This window comes from Triturus cristatus, chromosome 5_2 (assembly GCF_964204655.1).
Source record: "Triturus cristatus chromosome 5_2, aTriCri1.1, whole genome shotgun sequence".
Taxonomy (NCBI): domain Eukaryota; kingdom Metazoa; phylum Chordata; class Amphibia; order Caudata; family Salamandridae; genus Triturus; species Triturus cristatus.
The window spans coordinates 390,335,248-390,351,600 of NC_140588.1; the positions used below are offsets into that span (position 1 = coordinate 390,335,248).

At 46.0% G+C, this 16,353-nt stretch overlaps 1 protein-coding gene across 1 annotated transcript in view; it reads right to left on the reverse strand.

Annotated features, from left to right (window-relative positions):
- Positions 1-16,353, reverse strand: part of SNRNP48 (small nuclear ribonucleoprotein U11/U12 subunit 48) — a 125,635-nt gene that overhangs the window by 82,182 nt on the left and 27,100 nt on the right. The window contains exons 3-4 of the mRNA XM_085607256.1: positions 16,072-16,132; positions 11,813-11,890 (exon numbers count right to left, since the gene is read on the reverse strand). Coding sequence (XP_085463382.1) covers positions 11,813-11,890; positions 16,072-16,132 — 139 coding nt within the window. The remainder of the gene's footprint in view (positions 1-11,812; positions 11,891-16,071; positions 16,133-16,353) is intronic.

The window sequence follows — 16,353 nt, forward strand, 5'->3', positions numbered from 1 at the left end:
GCCCAAGAGTTCAACCTGGTAAGGGTCAAGCTCCATGGACTCAGTTCCCTCAGGGGTATCTACATCCTCTCCAGGGGGAGAGGGGTTCTGAGTGTTTGGCTGTACAGAAGCTGGTCCCCCAGTCTCCTTGCCCTTCCTCTTGGTTGGTTGGGCCATTATTCCAGGCTCCAAACCTACTTTTTCACCCTTCCTCTTGCTCTGTGCTCTGGTTTGCACACACACCAATTCAGGGATGCCCAGCATGGCTGCATGGGCCTTTAACTCAACTTCAGCCCAGGCTGAGGTTTCCAGATCATTTCCAAGCAGGCATGCAGCTGGCAACTTTGGAGAGACCACTACCTGTTTCAGGCCAGTAACCCCCCCCCAGCCTAATGTTACCATGGCCATGGGATGACTAATGGTTACACTGTCAGCGTTGGTGACTGGGTAAGACTTCCCAATCAAGTATTGCTCAGGGGAAACCAGTGTGTCTTTCACCATAGTGACACTGGCACCTGTATCCCTCAGAGCTTCTACCCTAGTTCCATTTACCCAGGGGTACTGTAAGTATTTCTTTAAGTTGGGGGGCCACACAGCCACAGTGGCAAACTCCACTTCTCCCAAGGAGACTAAACTTGCTTCAGTGTGTTCCCAGATTTGCTCAGGGTACACCTCTGATCCCATTTGTATACTTGCTGCCCCAGGAGTGGCTGTACTGGGTGCCTTGGGGGCTTTGTTTTGGGGGCAAGATACAGTTAGGTGTCCCTGCTTCTTACAGGTATTACACCAGGCCTTTAAGGGATCAAAGTTCTTCCCCCTATATGGTTGGGGCACATAGGGAGTAGTTTGGGTCACACCCACCTGAACAGGTTTTTGGGGCCCTTTGGAAGACTCAGACTTTTTATCTTGGGGATTCTCACCACCTTTCCCCTGGGGAGGTTTTGTGACCACCTTCTTTTGGTCACCCCCAGTGGTTGTCTTGGTCACCCTAGTCTTGACCCAGTGGTCTGCCTTCTTTCCCAATTCTTGGGGAGAAATTAGACCTAGGTCTACCAAATGCTGATGCAACTTTTCATTTGTGCAGTTACTCGAAATATGTTCCTTCATGAATAAATTGTACAATCCAGGAAAATCCTGCACACCATGTCCAGCTAACCAACCATCCAGTGTCTTCACTGAGAAATCTACAAAATCAATCCAGGACTGGGTCTGGGTTTTGTGAGCCCCCCTGAATCTAATTCTATACTCCTCAGTGGTGAATCCAAATCCCTCAATCAGAGCTTTCTTCATGAGGTCATAGGATCCTGCTTCTGGCCCAGAGAGAGTCAGAAGCCTGTCCATGCAGTTACCAGAGAACAGTTCCCACAGGAGTGCCCCCCAGAGAGGTTTCTTTACTTTCCTGATATCACAAGCCCTCTCAAAGGCTGTGAACCATTTGGTGATATCATCACCTTCCTCAAATTTAGGGACAATCCCTTTGGGGATTTTAAGGTCAGAAGTTTCCTCCCTATCCTTGTTTTTATTATTGCTGCCACCATTGATGGGTGCTAAACCCATCTCTCTCCTTTCCTTTCCTAGAGCCAGGAGCCTGGACTCTAGATCTATTCTTTTGGCCAGCCTCACAAGGCTGTCCTCTTCACTGGGGGGTCCCCCAGTGTTGTCTCTGGGACCAGAGCCACCTGTGTGGTCTCTAGGTGCCCAGATGCTATGTCTTGAGTTGGAGGGTATGGGTGCCATCTCCTCCCTAGGGAATAGTATGGGGAGGTTGCTGTCCTCCTCCCCCGATTCCCTTTCCTCATCTGACTGGCCATCACCATGTTCAGATGGGTGGTCTTTAGCATACTCAGCCAGGAGCTCCTGGAGCCCTTGTTTGGTTGGATGCTGACCCATTTGTAAATTTTTGAGTTTACATAAGGACCTCAATTCCTTGAAAGACAAGTGTAAGGTGTGAGGTCGAGCTCCTCCACCAGGTCCATGTTATTATTATCACTAATAGCTGGGTTTGTTTGGGACATTCTAACCTGACAGTTCTAACCCTCTACCCTGACTATAGTGACTTATTTTTCTAAAATTCTAATGGGACTTAAGCAAGGCCCTAGCAAGACTTTTAGTAATTTTGGAAAAACCAATCAGAATTCTAAAGGCAATTTTTAAGAGTTCTGTCGTGTGATCAGATGGTAACCAAGTAGTCCAACAAATGCAAGTTTGTATCCCACCGCTGATCCACCAATGTGAGAAAGTGGCTCTGTATATACTGTTCCCTAATAGGTACAGGGTGTACAGAGTCCACAGTCCCCCAGAGGCTGATAGAGGTCAAAGTTAGGTATGACCTTACTCTCAAAACTGGTAGCTTGGTCGAGCAGTAAGGCAGTACCAGAGGACAGTGTAAAGCATTTATTGTACACACTCAGTCAGCAAATGGTTTCACACACTCAATAACTGAACTCTAGGCCAATGATTTGTATATATAAAATATATGCTTGTTTTATTTTTAGAACCACAAAGGGGGTAAAAATATACTTTCTCAGAATGAGAGGTTGAATATAAATACTTTTGTTTTAAGCAATAAATTTGTGTAAACAGTCACAGTTGGTTGCAATAAACAATCCTATTTCCTAAACATAACAATGCATTGAGCTCAATGGTAAATTCAGGTATTTTGTAATAAATTACTTTTCAGATTACTTTTGGTATTCCAGGTCTGGCTCCTAGAACCAGCCTGGGGTCAGTATTCAGAATCAAGTGATGAAAGTCGACTTAATAACTGTAATGATTTTTAAATAATATTTAGCTATTTCAAAAGTTAGCACTTAGAAAATATTTCACAGAAAACATTCAATGGATCTCTATGGCAAGAAATTCAAATTGCAGGTAGAGTACTTTATCGTTACTTTAGTAATCCAGGACTGGGTGCCTAGACCCAGGACTGGGGTCCTTATCAAAAGCAGGTAAGTAATTTCGTTTGCAGAAATGGTACGATTTTAAAAGAATATTTCAAATTTGCAAAAGTAGACACTTGGAAGAAATTTCACAGAAAAGCAGACAATGGTTTCCTATGGGAGAAAAATGAGTTAGAGGTAAGTATAGTTGTGAACACTTTTCAGAGTCAGGGCTGGGCACCAAGATCCAGCACTGGGAGCTCACCTAGGAGCAGGTGAGTAAATTCGTTTTTGTCACTTGGCTGATTTTTGGTGAATTTTTGCAGTTTTGAAAAGTTCACACTTAGAAGATTTTTGAAGAAAAAGCCAGTCAATGTTACCCTATGAGGAAAATGAAGTTAGCGGTTTAAGGGTAAGTACTCGACTGGTAGTGTTGAAATTCCGGGCATGGACTCAGGGGTCCCCCAGTGTCAGGTAGGTACAGTTGGTTCACCCTCAGCGGTTTCAGGACGGCCGGGTGCAGAGAGAGTTGGGTCCAATGTTATCCTATGAGGGATAGGGGGGCCTTGGTTGGTGGCTGCTGTCTGGCAAGCCACGCGGCTGTGGGAGCTGGGCTCCTGGTCACTTACTCAGGGCAAGTGGGGAAGTAGGTTAGTGTAGAGAGGGCACTGCCAGGGCCACTCGGGCGGCTGGGTGCAGGGTGCTTTTGAGCCTTAGGGCGCTCAATGGAAATCAATGGGAATGTTCCGGTTTGGAAAGAGGCTGCAGGCTCGGGGACGAGGATGTTTCAGGTGCCACCACCACTTCGAGAGGTAAGTTGGGTAGTTGTAGGTTAGGTGGGTACCCCGGGATTGGGCACAGGGGGTCGCAGGGCGCCGGGTGCAGGGGTGCCTTTTGACGTCAGGAATCTTACCCTCTGGTTGATCGCGGCTGGGGTGGCACTTGGTTCTGAGGCTGCAGGCTTCTTCCGGGATGTCGAGGGGGGTCCTTGGGTGCCGGACTCTGGGTCACAGTCGCCGTGGGGTCGTCCTCTGGGTCTTTGTCCACTCCGGCACTGGCCAGGCTTGGCTGGTGCAGAGTGTGTTGGGTCCGCGGTCCCGGGCTGGTGCCAGGGATAGCAAATAGGTTTGAGTAGAGCCTCTACTCGTGGGAGTCCCAGGGGCTTAGAGCTAAAAGGTAGCCAGGTCCTCCGGGGTTGGTGAGGTTGCTGGCCACGTGGGATGCCGCGCTGGTGCAGGTTCGAGAGTCGACAGGCCGGTAGGGCTGGGGCCAAAGCAGTTGGAGTCTTCTTCTCTTTTTAGCAGCTGCAGGGCAGGTCTTTGTTCTTCTTGCTCTTCTTGTCGTTTTCTATCTGGAATCTAAGGAAGGAAGGTTCAGGGGGCCCCTAAATACTAGATTTAGGGGCGTTACAGGTAGGTGAAGGCCAGGGACCAATGGGTCCTTGTCCTGGGGTGGGTACACCCCCTACCCTGCCTCTCTCCTGTGGGAGGGGGGCAGTAGCCTAATCCTGATAGGGTAGGGCCTCCCATCTTCAAGATGGCGAGAGCCCGGAGATGTGCTTCACCTCGCCTCCCCCACCTGAGGGGTGGGGTGGGCAGGCTGGCACATCCCCTGTCCTTGTATGGGGTTTCCGGCCAAGCTTCCCGCCAGAGTGGGGGGTTGCAGGGGCCTGGGGAAACTCCAACTGGCGGCATGCCTTTGAAGCTTCCCTTTGCTCATCCTGGGGGAGGAGATTTCTCACCTCACCCAGGATGTGCTTTGTTGCAGGCCCGGGAGAGCAGGGGCTCTCCCACCCAGGGGTCCAGCAACGTGTCTGCTGTGTGGCAGCCTGGGCAGCCTCAGAGCAGACGTGGATTGTAAGTTAGCTGTAAGGGGGCATCTTCTAAGATGCCCTCTGGGGTGCTTAGTACATTAAATCCTACACTGGCATCAGTGTGGGTTCAATGTGCTGAGAAGTTTGATACCAAACTTCCCAGGCTTCAGTGTTGCCAATATGGTGTTGTGGAGCTCGTGCTTGACAAGCTCTCAGCACCATGTATTCTTAAATGACAGCACTGCACTTACAGTGCCCAGGAATGGACCCGGGTACTGTAGGGGCACAGGGCTCCTGCTCCTGTGCCCACACCATAGGCGTAATGCACCCAGCTAGAGGGGTGGCTGACATATGCCTTGGCAGTGTAGGTGATGGGCATGGTACACAGTGATGTGTGCCATGTCGACTCTTTGTTTTGTCCTGCACCCAGACACTCAGCCTGCAAGGGCAGTGTGTGTGTGTGTAAGGGTACAGGGCCTCTGAGGGTGGCACAATGAGTGCTGCAGCCCTTAGAGGCCTTCCCTGGTCACAAGGCCCTGGGTACCTAGGGTACCATTTACTAGGGGCTGACATGTGGCTAGGGTTTGCCAATTTGGAGTTTGTGTGGTTTAAGGAAGGAACATAGGCCCTGGGCACCTGATTGGCAGGAACCCAGGGTACACTCAATCGAAGTACATTCAGCAATTTAGCAAAAAGTGGGGGCATACCATGCAAGAAAGATGGCACTTTCTCACAGGGGGTAAAGAGTTCCATAGTTTGGCTGCTTGAACAGAGAAGGATGTGCCACCCATGTTTTTTTTCTTGTATCTTGGGATTTTGAGGCGAGATGCTCCTTTAGAGCAAAGGTTCCTTTGTTGAATGCGTTTGGTGATTTTATTCCGGATGAAGAGCGGTCCCATTCCATGTATTGCTTTGTGGGTGATACGCAAGAGTAGTCTGGCAGCCGAGTTCTGAATCCGTTGTAGTCTTTTCATGGTCGTTAAAGATGATCCTTGGTAGAGGCTATTGGCGTAATCGAGTTTGGACAGAAGGGAGATGGCAGTTTGGACCTTGTGTGGAAATCCCAAATGAGGGAAAATTTGTCGCAGCGTTTTTATAGTGACAAAGCTTGATCTTGCTAGTTTGTCAACTTGGGCATTCAACGACAGATTGGAGTCAGTTGTCATTCTGAGATTTCTTACTTCCTTCGATACTTTAGGCGGTAATCCCAGTTCATTAGGCCATGCGGCAAGTGGGTTGTAATGTTTCCAATCACCACACGAGTAATTCAGTTTTTGAAGCATTCAATTTGAGATGGCTCCAAGTCATCCACTGATCCACGGCTCTGAGACAGCTGAAAATTGGTGATTTTCCAATGTCTTTGGGGCATTCCAGTTGAAGGAGTATTTGAGTGTCATCTGCATAGTTATAGCATGTGAGGTGAAATTTATTGATCAGTACTGGTAATGACTTCATGTAGATGTTTGAAAAGCATGGGAGAGATGATAGAACCTTGAGGGACCCCTGCTTTTGTGGAGTATGGTTTGGACGAGAAAGGTGGGGTATGGATGACATTAGTTCTGCTTCAAAGGTAGGACGCGATCCAGTCTAGAGCAGTTCCCTCTATGCCGGCTTCATAGAGTTTTTGTTTCAGAGTGTCATGGTCAACCATGTCAAAGGCAGCTGAGAAGTCCAAGAGGAGTAGCGTAGCAACCCCGTTGCGGTCAACTGTATTCTTCAGGTCATCCCAGATGGCAAGGAGGGCAGATTCAGTGCCTCTTCCCAGACGGAATCCTGTTTGGAAGTCTGAAAGTATGTCATTCTCTTCAATGAATTGTGACATCTGGGCGAACGCTGCTCTTTCTATCAGTTTGCCCAGGAAAGGTCCATTTGTAATGGGTCTGTAGTTGTCAGGGTTCAGCGCGTCCAAGTTTGTTTTCTTCAGTAAGGGTGTATGTGTGATTTTTTTTAGTTCTTCTGGAGATATTCTAGTAGTGAGGGAATCGTTGACGATTCTTCTTACTGGAGCGGCAGCAGAGGTTGTTAAAAGAATGGTCTTTAAAGTTTGTGGTGGACAGGGTTCAGAAGGGCTGCCGGCAGGCCTGCTTGCTTTGACCAGGTCCATAAATTCATTGTGTGAGATGTGTTGGAAGGAACGGAGAGGCTTGGTTAGAGTATTCTTGGATTGTTGTTTTGTACAAGGGTTAGTGCTGGTAATTTGTTTCTGTTTTAAGTAGGAGTCAAACGTGTCTGCTTTGTCCGTGTACCGATTTGCCAGTTTGTCTGTGACATCTTGAGTAACAGGATGAGTTCCTTCTAGGCAATTCGGTTTGCGAAATTCATTGAGTATTTTATAGAATTCTTTATTTGCATATTTAGCATTTTGAATTCTGTCTGAATAGTACCTTTTCTTAGTTTTTGTAATAGCAGACTTGTATAATCTGTTAATTTTCTGTAGGTGAAGTTTGTCTTGTTTGGCATTTGTTTTGAGCCAGGTACGTTGCAGCTTTCTAATTTGTTGTTTTAGGTCTTTTATTTCAATGTTTCTCCAAGGCGCTTTTTTCTTTTGTTCTGTTGTGTGGTTTTGAGTGTTATCAGAATGTCAAAAGCTTCCTGGAACGGCTTCATGCAGGACTGGAGCCATATCCTCTCCCAACCATGATTCGGTTATGAATAGCATGTCTGGTATTGCATCTGTGAGAAGGTCGTAGATGTGAAGCTGGTTTTTAGAGCGGGATTGAGCATTTATTAGTAGACAGTTTAGAGAGTGGCCTTTGGTGATAGTGAGACTGTTTTGTAGAAGAGTGATCAGAATTGTGTGGGTTTGTAGCAGGTGTGTTTTTAGTGCTGGCATTAGCTGTATTAGGATAGCAATCGTGTAGCTGTTTTGTATCATATTCCTCATCCAGCAAGCCAAGGCGGCATTTTGATGGGTCTGCGTGAGTATGTGGTGGAGATGGTGTTTGAGTGTGAGTTGGAGTGCTGTGTTTTTGTGGTGTAACATTGTTGTGAAGTAGACATGGGAAAGCGAAGTTGTGAGGTTTGGCATGTTGCTTATATTTTTTGCGTGTGTTTAAGGCAGAAGGTGTACGAGTCAGGGGAGGTGGTGCAGCATGTGGGTCATGTAGTAAGGTTCTAAATTATCCAATGGATGAGAGGTGGTTAGAAGAGAGTTGCTGTGTCTGTGTTGGGTGTGGTGGAAGAGAGAAAGCTTGGCATAGGAGTTTGTTCTTTTGTGTGGTTTGAAAGGTGGTTGAATGTTTGTATTTTGTGATGGTAAGTATTATGAGTTGCTGCGTTTTGAAGATGTTGTTGTGCTGGTGTATGTGATATGTTTTGTTTTTGAGGAGTAGTGAAAAGGGGTGCTGATGTATATGTTTCATGCAATGGATTTGGTTGTTCAGTTACCTTATACTTTGTCAGTATAACTATAAACTGACTCACGGTTCAAGAGTCCAAGGAGAGAAATTGACCAAATGAACAATGCAGTCCTACCCTCAAAGCCATAATAGAAGGCATTACCAGTTTAGGGTCGAACACATACATTATAAGTTCAGAAATAGCAAGAAATAAATTGGTTCCTCCAAATTGCAGGGGAAAGAGGATGGTCCGATACATTCTCTAGGGAAGTGAGCAAATGGACTACTACAGAAATTAACAGGAACATAATTTACAAACCTAAAAGAGACAATTGGGAACATTCTGAATTAATAACCAGTAGTTTTCAGATTAAACATGGCAACAGAGAACAGTGGGTATCGTCATGCCGAAGGGCCCAATGTTCACAGGATTCTTGCTACACTTCTTGCTGAAGAGGAATTCACAGATAGTTATGTATTATGGGTAACCCGAGGGGTTGCATGTTATAACGTGCATTAATCACTCAATAATTCATTTTTGGTTCTTAGTTTTAGTATGATTAATTGCAGATGTTTGTGGTATGGTTTATTTCTCTGAGCAGCATGTTTGGAAATTCCAGCTGCAATCTTGGAATTTTCTTTTTAAACTGTAGATGGTAGTGTTGCAACTATAGGCTTGTACTGCACTAAATAAAGGTTTACATTTTGTGAATGATAGGTTAATGCACAGTCATTATACTTACCTAATGTAGGGGTAATAACTCTTTCCCCCTCATTCACCAATATTACCCAATTGCGTTTTAACCTTTTTGTGTGTGACTGCATTTCATTTAAATTTAAGGTGAATCATCCCTTGTTATTTTTTAGGTCGAGGACTACCGGTCTGCCGAAAGGCAGAACCGGAAGTCGGAGATTTTATGACTTGGAGAAGAGGGGCTTTAACCCGCCCCTCTTCTCCCCTGTTCTCCATTGGCTGGCCTCGTAAATACTGGCCAGCCACTGGAGAAGAGGTCAGTCATTCCAAACAGGCCCAGTCCTTTTCGGATCGGGGGGCGTGTTTTTTGCGAGAAGTCTCAAGGAGGAGACAACAGCAAAACACGCCCCCGAATCCGAAAAGGACGCTGCGTTTCTCCGAGGCAGTTATTCTCTGCCTCGGAGAAAGGCGGTGGTGTCCCGGCGTTGCTCCCTCACCTGATCGCCTTGTTTAACACGTGAATTCACAATTTACAGTAGTTGCTTTGCTGAAATGGAATGTGCAGTCCTCTGTCTATGGCACCAACTCTGTTTGCCAGGCCCCGCACCCTGCACTGGAGTCCTGATCGCACGTAGCTCTGCGGCAGATTCAGCGTTAGCGAAGCTCGGGCTGGTTGAGCGTCTTCTCTCCATCCGAGCCAGGAACAGGTGGGAGTCGAGGCTAAAGCGAGAGCGGCACATCGAGAATAGACAGGTGAGATACGCCCTCTCTCTCCCGTAATACTGTGACACACAGGCAGGCTTGAGCACTCTGTCGTAGGCAGTCAGTAACCCTTGTTATTCAAGTCAAGGCTTGGCATAGGTGTCAGTTAAGAGCCTCCCAATTATCCCTAAATCCGACCATCTCCGTTCTGATAAAGGATGACATAGGGAACATTTGTGGGGTGAAATGTCTGTCAGTAGGCCCTTGGTATTGGCTAAAAAGACTCAACGCCCCGGAGTTGCACTCCAGCCAGGACCGCCCCTGAGCCCCCTCCCCGCCGATCACACGCAGGCGCCGGAGGCCCTGAACCCCAAATTCGAGGATTGCCCGAGGGCAGAACCTGGCACTCTGAGTCCGGATGCAGTGAATACTTAGTCGTTCAGACTGGCATCCGAACCTGCAGCCAGGCTCTGTGGGCAGCCAGGAATACGCAGATCAGCCTCATGATTCAAATGCCAGCTCTCCGCTGGGCATGATTCCCTTTCTGGGACACATTGATCTTGTCCTGAATTCAGAAAGGGACAAAGCGCTTTGTACATTGGGGTTTGAGGTAGAAGACACAGACTCAAAGCTCTGAGGCGACCTGCTCACTCTGAATCTCGAGACCTTCGACTCCCACACATTGAGTCCGTCTACTCGCCCATCACCGCTCCCAGTCGGTGTATTTTGTGCCACAAACAAGCCAGCCTCCATCATGGACCTTATTGGAAAGAAGCGAAATTTATTTTTTATACAAGCTCAAGTCAAAACTTTATACCAACCAAGCCCTTCATTAGGGCGGGTCTGACATCCTGGAAAATGTACACCTAGATATGGTGGGACCCCATGCCGCACATGGCATAATGCTGGCATATGAGGGGGGGGTAAGTCAGCTCCCGGGGCACATGGAGTAGCGGCCCCTGCCGGGGTCGTGGGCAGTGCAACCGGGATCCCCTCCACGGTTCGGTTTTCAGCGGAGTCGGGTCCGGACTCCGGCGATATTGCGCGGGTTGGGGAGGGCAAGGATCCCACCCCCCTCTCCGCTGGCACTGCCACGGGCATTGCCCGGTCATGTGGGCTTGGAGGGGGAGCTGGAGGTGCCGCGAGGCTCCCCCTCTCCTGGGACTGCAACTATCCACAGGCCTCGGAGAGGAGGGGGAGGGGTAGAGGCCCCCTCCCCGGTTTGCTAATCCCTGGGGTCGGGGTGGCAGCGGAACTTTAGTTTGTCGCCCCCCGTGTTGCTCCTTACCCGCAGACTATGCCCAATTTACAGCCTCCTGATCTGGTCTCCCAAACGAAAAGGAGCGTAGGTCCCAGGTTTCGGGTGCACAGTGCTCCTGCCCTGCACCTCGGGATGTCCACATGTTGCACGGCTCGGGAATGGTTGGATGCGGGTTTTTCTTGGGGGAGGCCTCATTTGTTTCTCTTCAGTTGGAAGTGAAGCTTACACTGTTGGGACCGCAGGACTTTAAAATTAATTGTTCTGTTCCAATTTTCAACAAGCATTTACAATGCAATGGTCTCGGCATTGGTAAAGTTAGAGCTATTGGCATTGCTCATGACATTATTTTTGTTTATGTTTTTGTTTTTAAAACATTTAAAGAAACGGCATGGTCATGAGCAATGCCAATAGCTCTAACTTTAACAATGCCGAGACCGTTGCATTGTAAATGCTTGTTTCTTTTAGACTTCTGCTCGTTAGCATTCGCCTTAAAACCAAAAGACAACGCTAATGAGGAACAGAGTGTTGCAAAAAAAATAAATAAATAAATAAATCAATAAAAGAGAAAAGAACAAATAGAAACCACTATCTCCTATCTCCCTCTTCTTTAAGAGGGTATAAAACTCTGGTATATCACAAGGAGTTTGGCGGTACTTCAGCATGCCCCAATTCTACCCCAGATACGTATTCTACAAATCTATCAGGGCCACAGTATTTGCACCAGTCATACCAATGTTGCTAACATACAACTAAAAATTACCCAAATTTAGGTTATACCGGTAGTAGGTAGAAAGGCTAGGGATACAAGTAATAGCAAGGTCTAGGACGCAGGGTTTGCACAGCCGCAAGCTCCACTTATAAATCCTTATGAGTCGGGTGGTCATTAAAGGTTCTGGCCACTGTATGAACTGACAAGGCTTTTGTGCACACTTCACCAGGAAAATTTGCTACAGTACAGATTCTCAAGCATGGCAGCTCAAAGTTTGGCAGTAACATACAACTATTTGAAATTGCTCTTGGTATCGGATATAAAAGGTATTCTGAATAGCAATAGCGATTATTTAGCCTCTTTACACAAACGCACAAGCATGATATGCACCTACATCAGAAACAGTATGGTTTCCAATTAACCTAAGGGCTTCTTACCTGGACTGTAAGCTCTATCGTTACTAGTCTGAGCATTTTCTCTAGCTTGTTTAATTATCCGAGACTGGATGTCCTTATCTGCAAGAGCAAATTGGAAAAACTGTTTATGAGATATTAGAGACCCACAGGGTAAAGATTATGTTAACTGCACTATGTTATATGAATAGGACCAGACTAGCACACAGAACTCGAGACAACATAGATCACATTAGAGATAAAAAACAGGATTATAACACATTGTAACAATACCAGAAATAAACTGGCTTGCCCAACTGTTACAGCCATTTGAGCCAACTTCTTTGCAGACTCCAAATTGGATTTCATTGATCTTTCTCCATCAACTTCACTCACTCACCGTAACCCATTGTCCCCCTGCTCATTAACCCCAGCCGCACATTGTTCTCTCACGGTACCCCTTTCTCAGACCTCTGTCAAAGTCTCTCACTTCCCCTATGTCCCTCTTACAGGTACTGAATTATCATTTTAGATACACGTTTTTTGTCTGTGACTGATATATTTATAGGTACCTGTTCTGCCATCTCTGCTTTTTCAGTGAGGATGAAACAACCTGTTTTTCCAGCAGCTTTGTGAAGTTAATGATCTTACAGGAGAATAAACCACAGTACTAATTACTGGTTTCCTCAAATTTGAGGCAATGTAATTGAAGTATATGTTTTCACTTCACTCACGGCGTGTCTCAATTTTCAGCTTATATTTGGACGTCAAGCAGTAATGAGACTGAGTTTGTGGGTCATTGTAGTACCAGGTGGAGGGTTGGCGATCATTTATAAAGACACTTGGGAATTCGCGCTTTCCAAATTTGACTAGATAGGCAGTATTGAAGGTCTTCCTTTCTGTATAAAATTATCTGCCTCCCCTTCCTTTTTGGGGCTTCTCCTTTATAGACCCCTGAATTGTTGTCATAGTACCTCCCTCTCCCTTGTGAATCACATTGCACAGGCTAGCATACGCTACTCTAATGTCACCACCCTGGGCGATCTAAACCTGCATGTGGATGATCCATCTTGCTCTCATAGTGCTAATTTTATCTCTGCACTTGCAGGTTGCAACTTGATCCAACTAGCCACATCCCCTAAACATAAAGCTGGTCATATACAAGATTTGATCAAATATATCAGACCTCTCGGTCCTTCCCCCTGAGCCGGTCATCTGGTCGGACCATTTCTTGATCCCTTTTCATGTACACCTGGCTGGTGAATTAAGGGTCACGTCCAGGCCAAAGGAATTAAGAAGGAATTGGAGTAGGGTATCCTTAGAGTCCCTGAACCTTCTCTTGATAGACTCAGAGCCCTCCTCATCTACTTATCCCGAGAACAGCATCATGAACCTTAATGCATGGGTTAGTGACGCCCTCGATATAATTGCACCCCGGAGACCGGTTACCTCCGCAAGAACCACCCCTTCCACGCCTTGGTTCTCAATAAATGTTAGAGCCAAGAAAAGTGAATGTAAAAGGCTGGAGCGCAAATGGAGATTACTGTACTTTCTGGAGGATAAAATCTGTTGTCGAGCAGCACTCAAAGAATATCGCAAACTACTCTGCGGAGCTTAAAGAGATTTCTTTACTGAACGTATTGCCAGTGCCAAGAACTCTTCCTGAGAGGTTTTTAAGGTAGTGAAGTCCTTCACTAACCCAACAGCACTTAACCAATTTATCACTCCATCACAGAAGTTTTGTAATTAACTATCGGATTTCTTTGAGGAGAAAATATCCCAGATCTATACAACTTTCCCAGCAGCACATCCTCATTTTGGAGAGGGCATTTTTAGTAGCCCCAGTGACACTCAGCCAGTGTTCTCGGAATCTGCTACTATGTCATTAGAAGCCTCTTTGGGGGAACTCCAGAAATGCAAATCCAGGTCACCTGGCGATCCCTGGCTGGCGAAACAATATCGCGCCTTGGCTGAGCTGCTTGATTCCTCCCCCCCCCTGAATGTCATCTGGAATTCTTCGCTGAGACAGGGGGTCTTTCCAGCAGCCTGAAAACATGCATTTCTTTTCCCTATTTTAAAGAAAGTTAATGCGGACCCTACAGTCCCTAGTAATTATAGGCCCATTTCTCTGTTGCTTGCCCCTGCTAAAATTCTTGAAAAGCTAGCTCATCAGCAGTTGGCGGCTTTTATGGAGTCAAACGGCATACTCCATGATTCCCAGTTCGGATTTCACCCTGGTTTTAGCACAGAAACAGCACTGATGCTACTTTTCAACATCTATTTGACTCCGCTCGCGGAGCTTATCGCCGACACTGGGATCAAGGTGACATCTTATGTCGACGACACACAACTGATGGAGTGTCTGCACCTTCCTTTGACTCTCTGAAACTATGCCTAAAAAAAATCTCTGCCTGGATAAGCACTAACTTTCTTAAACTTAATGCGGACAAGACGGAGGTCTTGTTTTTTTAATCCAGCTGTAATATCCTCCTCGGCATTATGGTGGCCAGCTGATTTAAGACCGGTCCCTTGCCACCCAGTTTCAACAGGTATCTGTGGCCTGCTTCGGCAAGATAAAAACCATAAGGAAATTAATTGAATACTTGACTGAGTCAGCAGAGTCAGCACGTAAAACCGTTGTGCATGCCCTAATAACTTCCCATCTTGATTATGCGAACGGTCTCTATATGGGTCTGCCAATTGGTCTGATCCGTAGGTTTCAGATAGTGCAGAATTCAGCGGCCAGACTGGTCTGCAAGGTCCCCCTTCGCAAATGTATTTCTCCTTACCTGAAACAACTGCATTGGCTACTGGTGGCCAAGCGCATTGAATTTAAGGTTCTTACGTTTGCTTTTCGGGCACTTCAAAGAAGGGGGCCCAACTATTTGAGGAAGAGACTTCGTCCTCACCAGCAGAACAGATCTCTTAGGTCTAACCACAAATAATACCTTACCACCCTCTGTTTCGCGAAAGCCAGAATTGGGGGGGGGGGGGGGGGGGGGGGGGAGGGGGAAAGAGGGGGTGGAAGGACTTTTGAGGTGGGGACCTCTAAATGCTAGAATAACCATCCTATTCAACTACGCACCTTGCAGTCTGAACAAGAATTTAGAAAGGCACTGAAAACTTGGCTCTTTAGTCGTAATGACTAAGGTTTATTGACCACTATCTCTATCAATGTCCGGGTTGGGACACCTACCAAATAGCTTCACCCATTATTACTGGAGGATTTACTGTGTATGCTTACATTCCCTCATCTTATCTTGAAGGTCTTTCATAGCTTGGGTAAAGTTCTCAGATCTGCATATTATTCACAAACAGGAGTGTTTGGATGGGTCCGATAGTCTAGATGTGTGCTACAACCCGGTGTACAACAACTAGTAATAGCTTGTTTTTTGTTAATCTTCAGGCCCCATACATGGCAGTATTTGGAAAAGAGTGGAGGCTTTGTTGACAACTAGTCTACATAATTTGAGATGTTCTCTACATCTTTTAGTAGCAGTCTAGGAATTGGCGACCCTTCTAAAGCAACTACTAAACGGATTATGTACAAGCAAAACAGACTTGAGCCAAGTCAGCATCGCTGCCTCACTCTTTATTCCAATACGAAGAGGATGCTCTCCCATCTGTACGTCTGTCTGTATCGTCCATTTTGTGTTTGTCTTCATCTATGCCTCTCATTCCTGTTCTGCTGGTCTCCTTAACCCTCTCCCTCACTGTCCTACTCCACCTCCTCCTTCCTATATGAGCCAGTGGTGCCCAGCAGAGGCAGAATTTGTGCGTCTATGGTTGCACAATACCACCATTTTTAGAAATTATGACAACTGCCTTATTATTGTAGAGTGGGCAGCACCAACGGTAAAATATGCTCTGGTAGTGAAGCTGCAGATCATATTGCAAACCACCACCACCTCCACAACAGATCCTGTGATGCAGCCTTCCCATCTTCCATTTCTATCAGTCTTGGTTGTGGCTGTCTCATGAAAGTAGTTTCTAGAGCAAATTTCTCGTGGGGTTACAGTTAGTGTTTTTATGGGCGTCAACATAATGACAGTCAGCAGATTTGCAAAAAATATTACGGCCCAAAATGAGTGGAACATACTTCTCTTAAAAAAAATTGAAAGAAAATCAAGAACTTACATTTATTTTACTATCGGAACTCACTTTACTCTAAAATACACACAGGACTAAAAGCAATATTACCATGGGTGGGACAATTTGTAACTGGTATGAAGTCCTTAATGAGCAAAGAAAATCCAAACATGAAAATGAATCCACTGATTTATAACAAACGACATAATACTTACCAATAATAAATGTGGAGGCCTGCTCTTGGCCATAAAGAAATGAAGGATCACATTTATCAGCCTAAAATTTCAAGTGAAACAAAAGTATTTTTGTCAATTAATACTGAACAGCCAACAATAACAAGGTACTAGAACTAAAAAAAAAACAAAAAAAACCACAATACCAAAGAGCAACACCTCCGTTATAAATAGGTCCCCCACAAAGAAACCTCGATGTAAAGCAAAGAGATAAATATTGATTTTGTTCAACTCCATAATATGATGTAGGATCTTTTTACTGAA